The 21,125-nt window shown below is 44.6% G+C and overlaps 1 protein-coding gene across 1 annotated transcript; it reads right to left on the bottom strand.

Moving 5' to 3' along the window:
- Positions 1 to 5,380: 5,380 nt before the first annotated feature.
- Positions 5,381 to 19,167, bottom strand: LOC138752110 (uncharacterized). The gene is made up of 3 exons (XM_069915190.1): positions 19,090 to 19,167; positions 11,302 to 11,413; positions 5,381 to 10,594 (listed from the first exon to the last, which is right to left on the bottom strand). Exon 3 carries the CDS (start codon positions 8,949 to 8,951, stop codon positions 8,079 to 8,081), a length of 873 nt encoding a protein of 290 aa, XP_069771291.1. The 5' UTR covers positions 8,952 to 10,594; positions 11,302 to 11,413; positions 19,090 to 19,167; the 3' UTR covers positions 5,381 to 8,078.
- Between the last annotated feature and the right edge of the window lie 1,958 nt (positions 19,168 to 21,125).

The following is a 21,125-nucleotide window of genomic DNA, read 5'->3' as shown; positions in this document are numbered from 1 at the left end:
AAAAAGAAAGAAAGAGCAGTGTGATGCCTATGCTTCTGGGATCACCAGGCAGGCAGTGGATAGGGATCAGAGTTTTAAAAAAACCCACAGGTATCATTTGCAGGTTCACACTGTTTTAATTTCCAGGCATTATTTAAGGCCTCCTATGCAGAGGCTGTCGTCTCAGAAAGAAGCAGCCCAGTACGACTGGCTCGGTCAAATTGCAGAGTCATGAGGCTGCTACGATGATACTATATGGAAGGGAAGTCTGTGGCGAGAATGGCCCTGTGGTGGGGGCAGGGTGGTGGTGTGTGTGAGTGTGCGCGTGTGTGTGTCGGGGTGGGGTCAGTCTTGGGTGGGGAACCTCTGGACAGCAGAAACTGTCACATTTCTCTGGAGTCTGGAGAAGCATGTTTCTTACTTCATACCTCTTTCTAGTCTGTCATGACAACAACATTAGCAAAACTAAGGAACCAGTCCTCATCAAGGAGTCAGCAGTGGGAAGGGTTACAAACTTTAAATTCCTGGTGTCATTATGTCTGAATGTCTATCCTGGGGCCTCCATATCAATGCAGTTATGAAGTAAGCACAATAGTGGCTTTACTTCATGAAGAGTTTGAGCAGATTTGGTCTGTCATCAAAGACTCTTGCAAATTTCTTCAGGTGAACTGTGGAGAGTGTTCTGACTGGTTGCATCACTCTCTGGTATGGAGGTGGCAATGCACAGGATGGCAAGAAGCTACAGAGAGTTGTGAACTTGGCTAGTGCCATTATAGGCTTCAGTCTTCACTCTATTAAGGACACTTTCAAGAGGCGGTGTCTCAAGAAAGCAGCCTCTAACATCAAGGACCTTCACCACCCAGCCAATGCCCTCTTCTCACTGCCTCCATCGGGAAGGAAGTACAGGAGCCTGAAGACAAACACCCAACATTACAATACACCTTGGTGGTAAAACACAGGATTCTGTTGACATTGTGGTTGTGAAAAAAACACACAAATGCTGGAGAAACTCAGCAGGTCAAATGAGCCCTTCATCAAGGTGTGGGGGAATATGAGAGACGTCTGAACAAAAGGGGGAAGGGGGGTTAGGGAAGGTGGGAGATGATAGGTGGGGAGGGATCACTGTAGTGGGGGGGGAGGAGATGTCTAGGCTAGGTGGAGAGAGAGAAAGGAAGTAAGAACTGGAATAACTGTTAAGATGGGGGGAGAAAGCAAGCTGATTAATGGAATGCAGTGAACTCAATGTTCATGCCCTGGGGTTGGAGAGTGCCCAGACAAAAAATTAGGTGTTGTTCCTCCAATCTGCGGGTGGTCAGGGATGGGGTAGTGTGAAAGGTCATGGACAGACATGTGAGCTTGAGAGTTTGACTCAGAATTAAAATGGTTGGCTTCGGGGAGGTTGTTTTTGTTACAGATGGAGAGGAGGTGCTGGGCAAAGCGATCTCCTAATCTGCAACCGGTCTCTCCGATGTAGAGAAGGCCACAGAGGATGCAGTTCTTTGGAGGTACAGGTGAAGTGTGGCTTCACCTGAAAGGTCTGTTACAATACACTTCCATCCTGCCCATCATCAGATTTCTGAATGGACAATGAACCGCAGACTCTACCTCCCTTTTTATCTTCTTTTGCATTAATTTATTAATTAAAAAATGTACTTTATCACAATTTTCGCACCTGTAACACTGCTGCAAAACAACAAATTTCTTGACACATGCTAATGTCCATAAATTCTAATGCTGAATTCCTTCTTTAAACCTGAGATGAGCTCTGTGTGACGTTGGAGACCATGGTGGTGCCCTGTTCAGACTAAGGCACCAAGATCAATGGGTGCCAATTGATAAAAAGGGACCTTTAATTGCAATAGTGCAGGTGTCTCATTTACTGCCATTTAAAGCCGAGAGCAGAATCTTTAAGTATTTCACTCCTTCATGCTTAAATCTCTCCCCTGATATCTGGTATCTCAGAGCAATTCAGATGCCACACAACACCCCACCCCTACTACCCTCCAATCTGAGTATCAGGCCAAATTATGCCCACCCTACCTTGTGCAACCAACTAATGCACTGGCCCACAGAGTGCAGAACGGAATGTGCCGGAGAGATTCAGTACAAGATGCAGCATCCATGGGAAGTGAAAAGAAGCCGTCATTTCAGGCCTGAGCTCTTTATCAGTAATGTCGAAAGTCAGACAGCATAAAGGTGGGGGGAGGGCAACATCGTTGGTTTAAGCCTGAAAGAATGTGGATGGATAAAGTGTAGTGGGCTGCGTGTACTCAAAAAGTGGGAAGGCAAGATTTGTGGGCAGTTTAGATTGCTTCATTTCAAAGCTGGTCAAGATCAAGACGAGAATTTGTGAATTCAAGACGGTGATATCTATCCCCATTTTAATTCATTCAAATTCCTAATCCAGATTATGATGTGTCCCAAATAAATACTTTCATTGGTTCCAAAGTCGATGTGGATGGGGCTCGTCCTGTAAAGTGTTGCTTGACGCTGCTAGTTTTTTTTTAATGAGGGAAGAAGGTCATATATTACAAAATTATTCTTAGTAGTTCTTCCTCCAATCAGCTTTAAAATTCTAACTGTAACTGTAAAATTAGTTCGAGAGCAGCTTGAAAAGCAGCCACCAAGGTTTTCATTCTCACTACAATTTTCTTTCTTTCTTCTTCTTCTTTGGCTTGACTTCGCGGACGAAGATTTATGGAGGGGTAATGTCCACGTCAGCTGCAGGCTTGTTTGTGGCTGACAAGTCCGATGCAGGACAGGCAGACACGGTTGCAGCGGTTGCAAGGGAAAATTGGTCGGTTGGGGTTGGGTGTTGGGTTTTTCCTCCTTTGTGTTTTGACAGTGAGGTGGGCTCTGCGGTCTTCTTCAAAGGAGGTTGCTGCCCGCCGAACTGTGAGGCGCCAAGATGCAAGTTTTGAGGCGATATCAGCCCACTGGCGGTGGTCAATGTGGCAGGCACCAAGAGCTTTCTTTAGGCAGTCCTTGTACCTCTTCTTTGGTGCACCTCTGACTCGGTGGCCAATAGAGAGCTCGTCATATAACATGATCTTGGGAAGGCAATGGTCCTCCATTCTGGAGACGTGACCTACCCAGCGCAGTTTGATCTTCAGCAGCATGGATTCGATGCTGTTGGCCTCTGCCATCTCGAGTACTTTGATGTTGGAGATGAAGTCGCTCCAATGAATGTTGAGGATGGAGCGGAGACAATGCTGGTGGAAGCGTTTTAGGAGCCATAGGTGATGCCGGTAGAGGACCCATGATTCGGTGCCGAACAGGAGTGTGGGTATGACAATGGCTCTGTATATGCTAATCTTTGTGAGGTTTTTCAGTTGGTTGTTTTTCCAGACTCTTTTGTGTAGTCTTCCAAAGGCGCTATTTGCCTTGGCGCGTCTGTTGTCTATCTCGTTGTCGATCCTTGCATCCGATGAAATGGTGCAGCCGAGATAGGTAAACTGGTTGACCGTTTTGAGGTCCTCCATCAGCCAGCTCCCCACCATGACTACCAGCGCCCCCACATCTCCATCGGGCAAACGAAACTCACTACAATAGGTATTGAGTTAAACAAGAAAATCTGCAGACTCTGTGATTGTAGTTTATGCAAAATGGCTGGAGAAACTCAGCAAGCCATGCAGCATTCTTTATGCAGCAAAGATAAAGGTAGATAACCAAGGTTTCAGTCTTGAGCCCTTCTTCCAGGTCTGTGTAAAATGTTCCAAAACCCAAAGCTGAACTTCTTCAGGGTAGGCAGACATCTCTCGAAGAGATTTTGCAGTAAACAGGAATAAAATACAAAAGTCTGCTGACACCGTGATTGAAGTGAAAAATCAAAGCTGGAGAAACTCAGGAGGTCAAAAAATGTCCTTTATATAGCGAAGATGCTTAACCAACGTTTCGGGCTTGACCCTTCATCAAGGTATGAGCAAACTGTAGTCAAGCAACTGCATCAAAGAGCTCTTCATAACATGCTGAGATTCTTCAGCATGTTTGTGTAAACATATATGCATGGAAGTCAGATTAAATAGCAACATCATGGGGAAGAAGTTCAATTGTTAAAACTACCAAAATGAATAGGAATCTTGGTGGATCCTGTTAAATGTAAATGATCTCACGGCCCTTCCGGTCCATGAGCCCATGACACACAAATACACCCAATTGACCAATAGACCCCTGACATTTTGAAGAGTGGGAGGACTCCAGAGGAAACCCACACAGAAGCGAGGAGGAACTCCTTACAGACAGTGTTAGATTTGAACCCCTGGGTTGCTGGCGCTGTAACAGCGTTACACTAACCGCTACACTAACCATGCCTACCTGAAATTGTGACGTCTGCAGGGTTCAGATTAGAACATATCCATGGAAAACTTGCAGTTGTGATCTAGAATTTGGTGAAGATATGTTTCATTCAGAACTGTAATTGTTTATCCACTCCTAGACTGTGTGAGAACAGTATGTCCAATAGCTGGGCTCCCAGCTTGGATTTGAGATTATCAGCATGTTTTGCTTCTAGCCCTCTTCGACATTGCATTAAATATTGAACAAAGGGTGAAGAAAACGCAAAGTTTATTCACCGTGTAAACCATGGATTTAGCACAGAGCTCAGCACATGGGAAGGCAAATCTTGTTGGCTGTTGTACCCCTGTCTTCATATCCCTGCAGTTGTTACAAAGGGAACATCTTGACGCATTAGAGGACCAATCACATGGAGCTTGCTTCTTGACTGCATGGCTTTTAGATAAACTTTGAAAAGAAAGCTACTCAAGTGTGTCTTTGGGCCAACATTCCTTGAAGATGGACCATATCGCGGTTTCGCGCAATGCGAAGCCACATCATCTGTGCATGTGTAATGAAACGTGCGATGAAAGAAAGGGATTAAAGGTCAGGTGAGTGGGCTTGGGTGGGGATGGGATGGGATGGTGGGTGGGGGACTATTCTGAGAAACAAAGGTGTAAATTGAACAATGTGTGTTAAAGACATGACCACATGCCCAAGAGCAAAGTGACAGAAATCTCAGTCAAACTAAGACCCTGAGTGATTTCTCAGATAAGCACCACAGATGAAATGGTCAAATTATGAAGAAGCGAAGGTGAATTGTCCACAGTCTCCTTGCCAATACTTTTACTTTCTTTACCATCACCAGAATAAATGATCTCAGTGCCAATTGTGGGACCTTGCTGTCCACAAAATGGCTGTCATTTTCCTATCTTTCCTACATTTCAGTGATGGCACCCACTTTATCCATCTGAGGGTGAAGTGCTTTGGGGTATCCTAAGCTTACAAAAAACATGATATTCTTATTTTTCAAGTCAAGTCAAGTTTATTGTCATCTGATTGTACAAACACAACCCGACGAAACAGTGTCTCTGGTCCTCGGTGCAAAACATGCGAACACATAACCAGACATAACACACATAGAGACGAACAATACATGTAGAACACTACAGCAGAGAAAACAGACCATTCAGTCCTTCTGGTCTGTGCTGAAATATCATTCCGCTAGTCCCACTGACCTGCACTCATTCCTTAACCCTCCAGACCTCTCCCATCGATGTATTTATCCAATTTTTTCTTAAGATTGAGCCAGCATTCACCACATCAGATGGCAGCTTGTTCCACATTTCCATCACTCTCTGAGTGAAGTTCCCCCTAATGTTCCCCATAGACCTTTCCCCTTTCACCTGAGAGCCATGTCCTCTTGTATTTATCTCTCCTAATCTCAGGGGAAAGAGCCTTCTCGCATTTATTCTGTCTATACCTCTCATAATTCTTTAAACCTCTATCAAATCTCCCCTCATTTTTTTTCACTCCATTTAATAAAGCCCTAACCTGTTTAATCTTTCCCTGTAACTCAACTCCTGAAGACCCAGCACAGCCTAATAAATCTTCTCTGCACTCTTTCAATCTTACTGATATCCTTCCTGTAGTTTGGTGACCAGACTGCAAACAATATTCCAAATTTGGCCTCACCAATGTCAAGTCACCTTTATTTATCATTCATACCATACTCTCTTGGTAAAGATGAGAGAGCATTTCTCCAGGACCATGGAGCATATTTACATCAATATGTTAGAATAGAAGTTAAACATTGAAATATTTAAAAATTAAGATGTATGCAGTAAACATCAAAGGTTCACTATCCACATATGTTCTGGAATTCAGGAGGCTGATGGCTTGGAGGAAAACACTATTGCCCAATCTGGACATAAGGGCCTGTGTGCTGCAGTACCTCCTACCAGATGGCAGAAGGGAGAACAGTTTACATCAGGGGTGTGTGGAGTCGTTAACAATGTTTATTTCCCTTTCACCTGTCTCGAGTTTTGTCAATGTCCTTCATATAGAAAGAGAGCTCCCAATGATCTTTTCCGCTGATTTCACTATGCTCTTCAGGGTCTTGCAGTCCGAGTTGGTACAGCTTCCAAACCAGGTAGTGATGCAGTTGCACAGGATCTCTCGATACATCCTCTGTAAAATATACTGAGGATGGAGGGTGGGAGATGAATATTCGTCAGCATTTGCAGGAAGTAAAGGCACTGGTGTACTTTCTTGGCTATGGAGCTGGTTTTAAGGGACTAGGTGGGATTCTCTGCCAAGTGCTCTCCAAGGAACTTGATGACCTCAATGGTCAAGCTCTCAATGGTCAGTGGAGCATGGTCCCCCGGGCCCTCCTGAAGTCAACAACCATCTCTTTTGTTTTTTTGATGTTCAGATACAGGTTGTTGGCTCTGTACCAGTTTGTTAGTGACTGCATCTCATCTCTGTACATTGACTCATCATTCTTACTGATCAGGCCCACCACGGTTGTGTCGTCAGTTAACTTGATGATGTGGTTCAAGCTGTGTTCAGATGCACAGTCGTGGGTCAGCAGTGGACTCAGCAAACAGCCCCGCCCCCCCCCCCCATGCTCAGTGTGATGGTCTTGGAGATGCTGTTACCGATCCGGACTGCCTGAGGTCTCCCTGACAGGAAGTCAAGAATCTAACTGCAGAGGGGGGTGTTTCGACCCAGCAGGCTCAACTTACTTATCAGGTACTGTGGTATGATCGTGTTGAATGCTGAGCTGAAGTCAATAAGCAGCATTCGAACATACGTGTCCTTGTTTTCCAGGTGGGTGAGGGCAAGATGGAGTGTGGTGGTGATTACATTATCCGTAAAGCACTTGGGTCCATATGCGAACTGCAGGGGGTTCAGTGACAGGGGGGCAACAGGAATTTGATTTGCCCCACAATGAGCCTCTCGAAGCATTTCATAACAATGGCCATGAGTGCGAAAGGGTGGAAGTCATTGAGGCAGAACACAGCCAATGTCTTCGGCACGGGGACAATGGTGGTGGCTTTGAAGCATGTTGTGACCACGGCTCTGCTCAGGGAGATGTTAAAGATGTTGGTGAGAACATCTGCTAGCTGAGCCGCATATCCCCTGAGTACTCTGCCGGGAATGTTATCATGTCCAGCGGTTTTCTGCGGGTTGACCTTGCCTAACTCTCTTTTTACATCAGCCATTGTAAGACACAGCACCTGATCATTTGGAGGAGAGATGGTCTTCTTCGCTGCAATGTCATTTTTCACTTTAAAATGCGGGTAGAAGTTGTTCAGTGCATCTGGGAGAGAGGCATCATCAGCACAGGCAGATAATGTAGTCCTGTGGTTGGTAAGATCTGGGATGTCCTTCCACATGCATCATGTGTCCTTGCTGTTCTGGAAGTGACTGTGAATTTGCTGGGCATGCACTCGCTTTGCTTCCCTGATGGCCTTAGACAGCTTGGTTCTTGCAGTAGCTAGGGCTACCTTGTTGTCCATTCTGAAGGCCGTGTCTCAGTTCCTGAGCAGCACATGCACCTTCGCTGTCATCCACGACTTCTGATTGGAGCAAGTTATGATGGTCTTGGGCATAGTGACATTGTCTGAACATTTACTGATATAGCTGGTCACTGATGCCATGTACTCCTCCAAATTGATGCAGTCGCCACCGGTTGCAGCTTCCTTGAACATGTCCAGTCAGTGCGATCAAAGCAGTCTTGAAGTACATGAATGGTCCTGGCTGGCCAGGTTTTAACCTGCTTCTGGAGCATCTGATGAATGGTCTGTATGCTGGGATTAGCATTACAGAGATGTGGTGTGAGTATCCGAGGTGGAAATGTTCGTATACACAAGGTCCAATGTGTTTGTCCCTCTCGTAACAAAGTCCATGTACTGATGGAATTTAGGTAGCCTTGATTTGAGGTTTTCCTGGTTGAAATCCCCAGCAATAATAATAAGTCTGTCAGGATGTGTGGTCTGCAGTTCGTTTATAGCTTTATACAGTTCCCAGATGGCCTCTTTAGTGTAAACGTCGGGTGGGATGTACACTGCAACTATGAGGGCCGTGGTGAATTCACATGATAGATAAAATGGTCTACATCTCTCTATCATAAATTCCACCAGTGTTGAGCAGTGACCAGAAACTTGTGCAGAGTCCTTGCACCATTCGGTAATGATGTAAACACACAAGCCACCACCACAGGCTTGACCACACAGAGTAGCATCTCTGTCCACCCGAAATGAAGTGAGTGTGTCCAGCTGAATGTCCAGGACCCTGTCACTGAGCCACATTTCTGTGAAGACCAAAGCACAACATTCCCTGAACTCACACTGCACAGACCTCTGGAGTCGGATGTTGTCCATTTTGTTCCCAAGGGAGAAGGTGCTGTCAAGCAGGATGGACGGAAGAGCTGGCCAACAAGGGTTCTCCTTCACCTTAGCACGGACCCCTGCTTGCTTACTGCGCTTCCTTCTCTTTGCGTGCCACTTCCTTCTCATTCGTGATCCCAAGGCTTTTGGGCCTAGTCCATTCGTGGTCGTGTCTGCCTGCTGCAGCAGCCCGTAGACAAGTAGCTCGTCACGCAGATCTCTTGGAGGTGAGTGGATAAATTTCTTACTAACTTTAAAAATTGTAAGTTGTAGCATTGGGTAGCCATAACTATAAAAACTAAACATATGTAACTATATACCAATTTATAAAACTATGTAACTATAATTTAAAAAAAAACAAACAAAAACTACGGTGTCCTGGAGAGGCTGCTGTGTCTGACGTTGAGCCACCTCTATGTTAATATCTTATACAATTTTAACATAGTACCCCAACTCATGTACGCAATACTTGGATTTATGAAGGCCAAGATCCCAAAAGCTTTCTTTATAACCCTGTCTACCTGTGATGCCACTTTCAGGGAATTATTTATCTATATTCCCAGATCCCTTTGTTCCTCTGCACTTCTCAGTGCCCTACCATTTATTGTGTTTGTCCTATCTTGGTTAGTCCTTCCAAAATGCAACACTTCATACTTATCTGCATTAAATTCCATGTGCCATTTTCTTGCCCATTTTTCCAGTTGGCCCAGATCCCTCTGCAAGCTTTGAAAGCCTTCTTCACTGTCCACAACACCTCAAATCTTGGTGTCATCAGCAAACTTGCTGATCCAATTTCCCACATTCTCATTGATGTAGACAACAATCAACAATGGTCTCTGCACTGATCCCTGAGGCACACCACTGTTCACAGGACTCCAGACTGAGAAGCAATCATCCACCTCCCCTCCCTGTCTTTTCCCATTCAGCCAATTTCAAATCCAGTTTACAACCTTTCCATGGATACCTAATATCTGAACCTTCTGAACTAACCTCCTCCGTGGGTCCTTCTCAAAGGCCTTACTAAAGTCCATGTAGACAACATCCACAGCCTTTCCTTCATCTACTTTCTTGGTAAGCTTCTCAAAAAACTCTGTAAGATTAATTAAACACGACCCTCCACGTACAAAACCATGCTGACTATCTGTCCAAATACTTGAACACCCGATCTCTCGGAACACCCTCCAATAATTTACCTACTACTGATGTCAGGCTCATCAGCCTGTAGTTTCCTGGTTTACCTTTGGAGCCTTTTTTAAGCACATTTTTAAATATGCAGGACATGTCTTCATATGTACAAATAAATAAAAATATATTGTCTTGGATGGTTAGGGTGAGCAGTTCCTTTGGTCATTTAGCATTCTCACTGCCTGAGGGAAAAAGCTGTTTCTTGGCCTGTTGTTGCTGACTCTATTACTCCTGGATCTCTTCCCCTAAGGGAGCTGCTGACAGATGCTGTGCGTTGAGTGGAAAGAGTCCTCAATGACTTTGTGCACCCTCTTCAGACAACAACCTGTACCACACTGTGAAGCAGCTGGTCAGGACACTCTCGACCCAGCTCCTGTGGAAGGTTAACATGATGGTGGCCAGTAGCTTTGCCTACTTCAGTCTTCTCAGGAAGTGCAATTGCTGTTGCACCTTCCTGGCAATTGAGGAATGATATTGTGCATCCATGATAGATCATTAGTTAAGTGAACTCCAAGGAGCTCTCTCCATTACAGAGTAGTTTATGTGTAGTGGAGAGTGGTTGTTCCTGGTCCTCCTGAAGTCCACAATCATCTCCTTCATCTTGTCCATGTTGAGACTCAGGTTGTTACTCTTCCACCATATCATGAGACTTTCCACCTCTTCTCTGTAGTGCAACTCATCGTTGTTGATGATGGGGCTAACTACTGTCGTGTCATCTGCAAACTTGATGACCCTGTTGGAGCTGGATCTTTTGTTTCTTGTGTCTGAAAAACAAGATCTGTATTTGGTCTAGGACATAATGCACTTCTACAACCAAGATACTCCAACCCCCACAGCAGACCTCTTTCACCACCTTAAACCTTCTTCCTATTGAACATCTCCTTCTGGCCTTTTGCTTGCTTTGGGCTTTTATATTTTCAATGGCTGCTAAGACATCAACCACCTATACTTTACCACTCCCTCACTCATTCTATTTCACCCCCTCAGAATGCCTTGCCCTCCACTAATCCCAAAAGATACCATGAGGAAGATCTCAGGGCCCATTTCCATGGTCTCATGTACTGCTGAGCTGGGGACGCTGCAAGTTGGAGGTACAATACCTCGTAGTCTATCTGGGCACCCTCCAACCAGGTGTCCAGATGGCATTAACATGACCTTTATGGTTTCCATTGGAGTTCCCCTCCAACCACTGTCTCTCCCCTTCCCCTATCTCTACTTCTCTTTCCTTCCCATTCTCTCTCTCTCTCTCTCTCTCTCTCTTTCTTCCCTTTTCCCTCTGTCTCCTTTCCTCCAGCTCTCCATTCACAGAACCAGCCCAATTCCCAATCAATGATCACCTTTCCTTTCTTGTCCTCCTATCCATGGCCAATTATCATGGCATGTCATTTAATCTGTGCTCTTTCCCCTGCCTTTCCTTCCCTTCTCCCCCAGCTTTATTTTATTCAGAGACCTGCCTTCTTCTTGGACGTACCTTGAAGAAAGACTCAGGCCCGAAGCATTGGACGCTGCAAGACCTACTGAGATTCTCCAATATTTCTGTGTTTTTACAGTTCTGTTGGTGGATTCCTCCCAAGTTGTTCACACTTAGTGGTCATGAAGAAACATTAACAATAAAGAGCGAGAGAAATTAGAATTAGCTCAGTTTTATAAATGAAATGTAGACAAACTATGTGATAACACACCCTTTCGGCTCGCATGTCCGTGCCACCCAAGTATCCCAATTAACCTACAACCCATGCATGAAAGGTGGGCGGAAACTGGAGCAACTGGAGGAAACCCATGCAAACATGGGGAAGATGTTCAAACTCCTTACAGTCTGCACCAGAATCGAACCTGGGTCCCTGGCACTGTAATAGCATTGCGCTAACTACTGTGCTAACCTTGCCACTTGCATATTGGCAAAATTTAACTCTTTGATTATTCTTTGGCATGAGCATGTTTATTCTTTCCCAGCATACTTCTCAATAAATTAATCCTCTTTGATATGTTTGAGTCGTCAGTCAGTTCTCATCTGACAGCAATTATTTTCTAACTGGGCATTTTCATGATTAAGCAAGCCCTGCACTTTTCACTCAGAGCAATTAATTTTGTTGTATGTTAACAATTTATGATGGACCAGTGATTTGAATGGTGCCTGACAGAGAAATAACTTTGCACTAAAATGAATGAGAGGAGATCTTAAAGAAATGTATAAAATTATGAAAGGCATACATAAGATAGAGGTAGGTAAGTCATTTCCAATGATGGGGGGGCGAGGCCAGAATGAGGGGACAGAACCTAAAGATTCAGGGAAGTAGATTTAGGACAAGGATGAGGAGGAACTACTTTGTCCCAGAGGGGCAAATTCCATGGAATTTGCTGCCCATTGAAGCAGTGGAGGTGACCTCAGTAAATATATTTAAGACAAGGTTGCATAGGTTTTTACATAGTAGGGGAATAAAGGGATACGGGAAAAAGACAGGTAGGTGGGGATGAGCCAATCATCAGATCAGCCGTGATCTCATTGAATGGTGGAGCAGGGTCGATTGGCCAATGGCCGACTCCTGCTCCTATTTCATATGTTCTGATATCACGCAACATCTATAGGAAGTAAAACATCCATAGGAAGTAAAGGATAACCAACGTTTGGCATCATTATGAGCAAAAAGCAGGCAGATACCTGAATAAAATGGTGGGGAGGGGAGGGCAAGGAGGAAAAGAGAGGAGGGAGAAATGGGTAAGAGGGAGGAACACAGGCTACAGGCTTACAGGTAAGAGATCATCGGTGGATATGGTTACGCCAGACCACAATACCAACACCCTTGTCTGCAGGTTTGATAGTGAGAGATAACTTTACTCCTCATGGGTAATTGGCCTTAAAATAAGATGCAGGAGTAACCATACATTACATTGGTTTGTGAGATTCAGCTCCTGGTGTGGGTAGATTTTCAGTTCTCACCCATAATGAGCTGGCTAACTCATTGCCAATGTTAGTCAGGCAAGCTGCAAGTGATCTTCTGAGATTTACTCAGGAAGCTCATCCTGAGCAATTTTCTCATGACTTAGAAGCAGGCCATTCAGTTGATGCTGGCAGTAGTTGGAGGGCCTGAACTGGTCTTGGGGCCTTCAAACCTCAGATCGAGGTACAGCTCATGGCAGGTCTGCAGGCCCAAAGTTGTACAGCAGGTTACAAGACCACCTCAGATATTTATTTATCTATTATTTTATCATTTCTTTTTTCCATCTTGGCCTATTATGACAGCATAGTTCATACTATTGCAGCTCATGTACCTCATGCACTTGTTTGGCTACAGCAAGTAAGAATTTTAGTGAATCTGTATGCATCTGTACTTCTGTAATGACGAACAAGTTTAACTTCTGGGTCTCTCTCCCTCCCTCTCAGATCAGCCCCCCCCCCCCGATATAATATCACTAGCATTACAACATAGTGACTTTCTTACCCACTTCCTGAAATGAAGGGATTTCCCTGCCTGAAACACGCTTCAAGATGAGTCTTGAGGATCTTAAACAGTAAATTTAAATGGTAACTAATTTCAAAAATGTAATACTTATTGAGGTGCCATGACCATATCATCGGTTATAATTGTAAGTGCAGTGATACTTAACATGGGGCGGAAGTACAAAGGAATGGAACTCAGTGGGGTCTATAATTGGTCAGTGTTATCCAGAGGATTATCCAACAGGTCGACTTGAAACTGGTCCAAACAAAGTAATTTCCATGTGCTTGATCCTGGAGGGTCATCTGACCAGCCAGGCAGGAGGCAGGTCAAAAGTCATTTTCCCATATCAGTCAAGGTTAGACCGACCCACAGGTCACTGCCATGCAAATGACTCTCCTCGGTTATGTGGATGTATCTGGACTGGCCGCCCCAGATGCCATTGGCTCTCATAGGTCATGTGGGTGCACTTGGGCTGGCTGCAGCATAAAATCCACCACATGGAGGAGATCACTCTCCTTGTTCCCTGGGGACTATTCCTGAGCTCCACTCCACGTTGCAAACCACGGGTGATTGTGAGGGGTCCGATCCCATTTGCGAGCCGTAGGTGATGCTGGAGAACCAGTTGTAAGGTGTATGCCGGTGGATGGATGGAAACCAGATTTGTACCTTTTAGTTTTTCAGTGGGTCGTGCCAGCCAGTGAGAGATGGGTGGTGGGCACTGTTTGTTTAAATCCCCCCACCCCATATCACAATTGGGAGTTACGACCATTAGTGATTTATCGGGAGCTGCGATTATCAGTGATTAACCAATGTCTGATGTGCAAGATTTGTGTGTAGTTGCTCTGTCTGTGTGTGTGTGAGTGTGTTCCCTGTTATGAATTCCCCTGCATGTAAATAAAGACCACTCATTTCTACTGACACATGTCCAGGTCTTGTTAGTCTTTGAACCTGTCAAGTCTGTTCTCCCCATCACTATCAGTGAAAGAGTACTCTGTTGTCAAGCTGCCAGGTACATAGATGCAGCAGTGGAGATGGTTATGCCTCTTGAGCTGCCACTTTAGAAGAGAGCCATTTGATTGATGTATGCAGGGAGGTGGTGGCTTTTGTCAACTGTTAGATGACAGGAGATGGGAAATGTGACATAAACTGCCAAGGTAAAATGACTTTTTACTTCACTCATTTGAGGAAACTATGGCACAAGGAATTTCTTTCCAACCTTTTAGGGTGGCACGGTTCAATGGCATGACAGTGCCAGTGACAAGGTTTCGTATCCACCACTGTCTGTAAGGAGTTTGTATGTTCTCCCCTCATCTGTGTGGAATTCCTCCGGGTGCTCAGGTTTCCTCCAACCATTCAAAAACGAACCGGATGTGTAGGTCAAATGGGTGTAATTGGGTGTTATGGGCTTGTGGGCTGAAAGGGTTTAAAATGTATTACACATTTCATGCTATCCAACCAAAAAAAAATCCTGGCAATTTACAGTCCTTTGCTAGCAAATGTTTGTTAGCGAGCCACAAATTCAATCTGCCTCTTAATTTTCCTCATGCTTGTTGTGAAGAGTTTCATGCAAAAGTCCTGCCAGCATAACCTACATATATATGAGGAACATGCATTTACTCACAGATTGGATTGATACTTAACCATTATTCTCTTAAACTTCTGAATCATTTGAGCTATTCACTACAAACAAGATGGTTTAAAATTGCAGCATGAGAGCTCAATGTAAGGAGTGATAGATGGACAGAGCTAGGATCTGTGGTATAAATGAAGACAATGATCCATAAGATGAAGGAGCAAAAAAAGGCCATTCAGTCCATCGAGTTTTCCCCACCATTTCATCATGAGCCGATCCATTTTCCCACTCAGCCCCACTGCTCAGCCTTCTCTCCATAATCTTAGGTGCCCTGACTAATCAAGAACCTATCAATCTCTGACTTGGCCTGGCCTCCACCACTGCCTGTGGCAACACATTCGGCAAACTCACCACCCTCTGGCTGAAGAAATTCCTCCTCATCTCTGTTCTAATCCTGAAGTTGTTCCCTCTTGTCCTAGGCTCTGCCACCATAAAAGCAACCTTTTTACATTTGGACCATGCCTTTCAAAATTCCAAATGTTTCAATAAGATTCCTTCTCATTTTTCTAAATTCCAATGAATACAGATCAAGAGCTGGAAAAGGCTCCTCATATGATAACCCTTTGGTTCCCAAAATCATCCTAGTGAATCTCCTCTGAACCCCCTCCAACATCAATACGTCCGTCCTTAAACGAGGAGCCCAAAACTGCTCCTAATGCTCCAAGTGAGGTCTCACCAGTCCCTTATAAAGCCTCAACATCACATCCCTGCTCTTATATTCTGTTCCTCTTGAACGCCAGCATTGCATTTTCCTCCTTCATTCCACATACTGTCTGCGTACTCTTTTTAGGACTTCACACACAGATGTTGTTCAGCTTGAGGAACCACTGCTTCATCAGTTGGGACAATAGCTGGTAATTGGAATGTTTCCTTATCAAGTTGATCTGCTGATTTCAGCAATCTCTGTGGTTGTATCGAGGACTTTACTGCACTTGGGAAGCGATCAGTTTGAGTGCAGCTGCTGGGTCAATCCAGTTTTAATTTGTTTGAATCGCATGACTTGCTTGCCCATTTCAGGGTCAACCAAATCTGTGAGTATGGAGGATGGGTGGCTGATTTCCTGAAGGATATTAGTGGACTAGATTTCTAATTTAACTATAATTGGGTAATTCTGTGGTTATTTTGGATACATTATAAGCTGCCAGTGTGGAATTTGAACATCGGTCTGTTCGTTCAGGTCTCTTGGATTATTAGTTTGGTAATTACCTGTTACCATTCTCCACCATCATATTTCAAAAATGGGCATGAGTGTTGCCATATATTTTGTTCATTTCTGCATCACAGGTTGTGGGAGGGCTGAAAGTGAATCCACAAACACTCAGTGTCTCTGAAGGGACACTCTTTTGCTTCTCTTTCTCTCATACTTAAAGGGGCATCAGGCGAAACCAATGGAGACCCTTTGTCTGCCTTACAGCAGGCAAAAAAGTTATTTTGTGTAATATTACATGTTCTCTTGTGTCTTGGTGTGAGCTTGCAGGCGCCTCAGATTGAAGAGACTGCCATCCGTGCGGTACCGGATGTAAACAGCGTCTTCATTGTTGGGGTCTTTCATGGCTTGGTTCAGCATCATGCTGAAGACACAAGAGAAACTTGTCCGTGAACTACTCTTTGCAGATGATGCCGCTTTAGTTGCCCATTCAGAGCCAGCTCTTCAGCGCTTGACGTCCTGCATTGCAGAAACTGCCAAAATGTTTGGCCTGGAAGTCAGCCTGAAGAAAACTGAGGTCCTCCATCAGCCAGCTCCCCACCATGACTACCAGCCCCCCCACATCTCCATCGGGCACACAAAACTCAAAACGGTCAACCAGTTTACCTATCTCGGCTGCACCATTTCATCAGATGCAAGGATCGACAATGAGATAGACAACAGACTCGCCAAGGCAAATAGCGCCTTTGGAAGACTACACAAAAGAGTCTGGAAAAACAACCAACTGAAAAACCTCACAAAGATAAGCGTATACAGAGCCGTTGTCATACCCACACTCCTGTTCGGCTCCGAATCATGGGTCCTCTACCGGCACCACCTACGGCTCCTAGAACGCTTCCACCAGCGTTGTCTCCGCTCCATCCTCAACATCCATTGGAGCGCTCACACCCCTAACGTCGAGGTACTCGAGATGGCAGAGGTCGACAGCATCGAGTCCACGCTGCTGAAGATCCAGCTGCGCTGGATGGGTCACGTCTCCAGAATGGAAGACCATCGCCTTCCCAAGATCGTATTATATGGCGAGCTCTCCACTGGCCACCGTGACAGAGGTGCACCAAAGAAAAGGTACAAGGACTGCCTAAAGAAATCTCTTGGTGCCTGCCACATTGACCACCGCCAGTGGGCTGATAACGCCTCAAACCGTGCATCTTGGCGCCTCACAGTTTGGCGGGCAGCAGCCTCCTTTGAAGAAGACCGCAGAGCCCACCTCACTGACAAAAGGCAAAGGAGGAAAAACCCAACACCCAACCCCAACCAACCAATTTTCCCTTGCAACCGCTGCAATCGTGTCTGCCTGTCCCGCATCGGACTGGTCAGCCACAAACGAGCCTGCAGCTGACGTGGACTTTTTACCCCCTCCATAAATCTTCGTCCGCGAAGCCAAGCCAAAGAAAGAGACATGTTCTCTACTGTTACGCGACATAAAAGGGACTTTGAATCATTTGATGCAGTTTCAGCCCCTTGTTTCCTGAATCGCATTTATCCTGTGACTGACAATCTTTTTAATGCCTTCGGCACAGACTAGGAGAGCAAAAGGGGACTGTTTCTGTGCTGTAATGTTCAATGGTTCTACGATTCTAATGTCAGGCCTCCTGATGATTTTATTGGGTGGACATTTCCAGGAAACTTCCCACTCTCACTAAAATATTGAAAGAAACCAAGTAAGCCAATAAAATCTGGCTGTCATCTTTTTTTTGTGCTTCAACCCATGCATGGACATAACTGAAGGACTGTGTAAGATGTAGCGATAGTGATAAGTTTACAGATGGACTCAACCTCTTCTGCTGCTTTGACAATTATCCACATTAGTCTCATTCTCTTTATCTTTCCCCATTGCTGCTTAAGGTCCTCTTGAACTGCTGTGCAGCTTCACCCTTGTAAATACACTTCTGTGATCTATTGCTATTCTGGTTTGTCATTGCCTTTGATCTGACTTTTCCCTGCAGCCAGCCCCATTCCCAATCCCATTGTTTCTGTCTCCTTTGTTGAGCGCTTCCTTGCGAGTGTGGGAAAGATGATGGAAGGTGAGTGGTGCTGAATCTTTGAAAGTGGCCAGTAGCTCCCACCCATTAACAAAAGGTTACAGCTGGAGATTGTCTCTGGAGAACACAGATCCTATTCATCTTTAAAGCTTGTTGACCACCCTCTATTTTATCAAGGGCTTTGTGGACGATTTCTCACCGATAAGTTCAAGCCTCAGTCGAGGGGCTGTCACTTCATTATGATACAGAGGGAGTTTGCAATTTCCAGAGTTAAATTTTAAAATTTAAAATTTTTTATTTCCAACATGGTAGAAGCTGATTCTGACCATTTAAACCCCGCACTGTCCGATTGCACCCACATTAACCTACAGCCCTGTATGTTTTGGAGGGTGGGAGGAAACTGGAGCATCTGGAGGAAACCCATGCAGACACGGGGAGAAGGTACAAACTCCTTACAGACAGTGCTGGATTCGAACCCAGGTCTCCGTCATTGCACTAGCATTGCGTAAACTGCTACATTGAGCCGGTCACCTTTTAGCTGGGTTATGAAGCTGAGGTTTGTTCAGATGGTCTGCAAGATCCATCGTCTTTATTCAAAGATTAATCGGTTCAATTTTGGTGTTAAAGCTTACACATCGAGATGGAAAGCTCCAAGAGCCTGGATCAATAGTACCCTCCTTGGGTAATTATCATGATGTGAGAATGCAAAGTTACCAAGACAAGTTTGATGATGGGAACAAAGGTGGAAAATGAAGTATAATATGAGAAAGTGAGTGGCTTTCACTGTGAGAATAAAAATAAAAATAAATATGTTTGTAATGAAGGGAAACTATTCAATGTTGCTATATTGTGGGGTCTTTTTGGGTTAATGTGTGACAGAAAGTTAAAATGCCAGTGCAATAAGAAGGCAAATGGAATGTGGCACTTATTGTTAAAGAGCTATGGTACAAGAGTAATCAGGTCATGCTACAACTGCGCAAGGTTCATCTCAGCTTACCTACAGTCCTCTATGTCATTTTCATCCCCAAACCTAAAGAAGGAGACAAAATCAAAAAATGCTAGAAGCTGTATGATTGAGAAACAAATGTCTGCAGATGCTATGATTGTAGTAAAAACACAGAAAATTTGGTGGATCTCAGCAGGTCTCGCAGCATCCAGAGGAGGTAAAAATACATTTTCAGCATTTTGGGCCTGAGGCCTTCCTCAGCAGGTCTTGCAGTGTAGAGGAGAACTTCTTCAGGGGAGGCATCCGTTGAAGAGATTTTGCAGTGGAGCAGCCAAATCAAGCCAAACACAAAAGTCTGCGGATGCTGTGATGGTGGTAAAAACACTGAAATGCTAGAGAAATCAGCTGGTCTCAAGGCATGAGGTATGCAGAGTAGTCATTTTGGATCAAAGAGTTTATATCAGAACTAATTTTGCTAAAAGTTCTTGACCTGAAATATCGAATTTCCGTCTCTCTCCATGGATGCTGCCTAACCTGCTGGTCCTGTCGAGTGCTCCCAATATTCCCTGTCAGATTTCCAGCACCCGCTGATTTTTTTTTGTCATTGCTCTGATTGGAGCCAGTGCATCACAAGTTCAGATCCTACAAATGTACGTGAAAGTACGAGAGATCATCTCCTTGAATGACTGATGAACTGCTCATACAAACCCTTCATGACTCAACTGTTTATTTATCAATAATATTTATTTTAATATTTGTATACAAGTACTGTCCCTATGTATAATTTGTCTGTATGTGTGTTATGTCTGTGCGTGTGTTTGTAGTGTATTGCAGCTGTTGTACTGTAACTAATTAACTAAAAGATGATAACTAAACTTGATCTTGACCTTGAAGCATACAAGATTTCTTCATTCAGTGGTTATACGTCATTGAAATTTTCACCCCAGTGGGTGGTTGGTGAGTCAACTGATGCTATTCAAGGCTGAGGTCTATAGGTTCTTGGACACTGAGGGGAGGTGAGCCAGCAAGTAATATGGACTTGACATCAACAGTCTCTATTGAAGGGTAAAGCTGGTTAAAGAGGCCATATGTTCTCCCCCTTGTGGAGAAACCACCATATAGCTATTAGCACTGTCTGTGTGGGCTGGCCCACCCCTGCACCTATGACTCCTCCCTTCAGAATCCCCATAATGGCTTTTGTGTCCAAACCCCTCCCTCAGTACCTGCCTTGGAACCGGGCCAGCAACGTGTGAGACGTGATGGATATTTATGGTGATTAAAGCCTATTAATCACTACTTCCAGTCTAATGTGGTTAATTGATAGCGCTACACTCCTGTTTCTTTTTACTGTTTGTACCACAAAATTATGAGTCATTTCGCTGTAATTTGCCCAAGGGGGAGAGCTGCTGGTTCTGCTTTTCACTCCCTGATCCTCCTTTCCCAGGAAGTTGCCTCCTGATGGTTAAAGTAGGATTGGGATGGAGTGCAGAGTGTTAGGGCTAGAAATTCTGTAAGCATATGGAGGCATTGTGGGATACAAATGTATTTTATCCTTCCACTGGTTGTAGTCCGCTACCTGCGGCAGCACAAACATCAGGAAATCACACAGTGGCTCTCCATGTCTACGACCATGTGTGTGCCAAATTGTCTCTGTTGGGATATCTCACCATAAGCTGTAAGGACAGTGGTCTTCAAACTTTTTCTTTCCACTCACATACCACCTTAAGTAATCTCTATGCCATTATGTGATTAGTAAGGGATTGCTAAGGAGGTAAGCGGGTAGATAGAAAAAGTTTGAAAACCACTGTTTTAATTGTACCTAATTAACTCATGTGCACGGTTTCAGAACTCCAAAGGAAATGGACCAATGACAATTTTTCTCAAGCAAAATATTTCAGTAAAAATTGGGTCTAGAGCAGTAATTCTCAACCTTCCCTTCCCTGTCACATTCCACCTTAAGCAATCCCTTAATCCCTATGGCATAGGGATTTCTTAAAGTGGTGTGTGAGTGGTAAGAGAAAGGTTGAAAACCACTGCTGCATGACACCAGAGAGCCCTGACCTACTCCAGCATTCAGAAAGTCTGGG

The sequence above is a fragment of the Narcine bancroftii genome, chromosome 1 (genome assembly GCF_036971445.1).
Source record: "Narcine bancroftii isolate sNarBan1 chromosome 1, sNarBan1.hap1, whole genome shotgun sequence".
Classification (NCBI taxonomy): domain Eukaryota; kingdom Metazoa; phylum Chordata; class Chondrichthyes; order Torpediniformes; family Narcinidae; genus Narcine; species Narcine bancroftii.
This window is presented reverse-complemented; position numbering and strand designations above follow the sequence as displayed.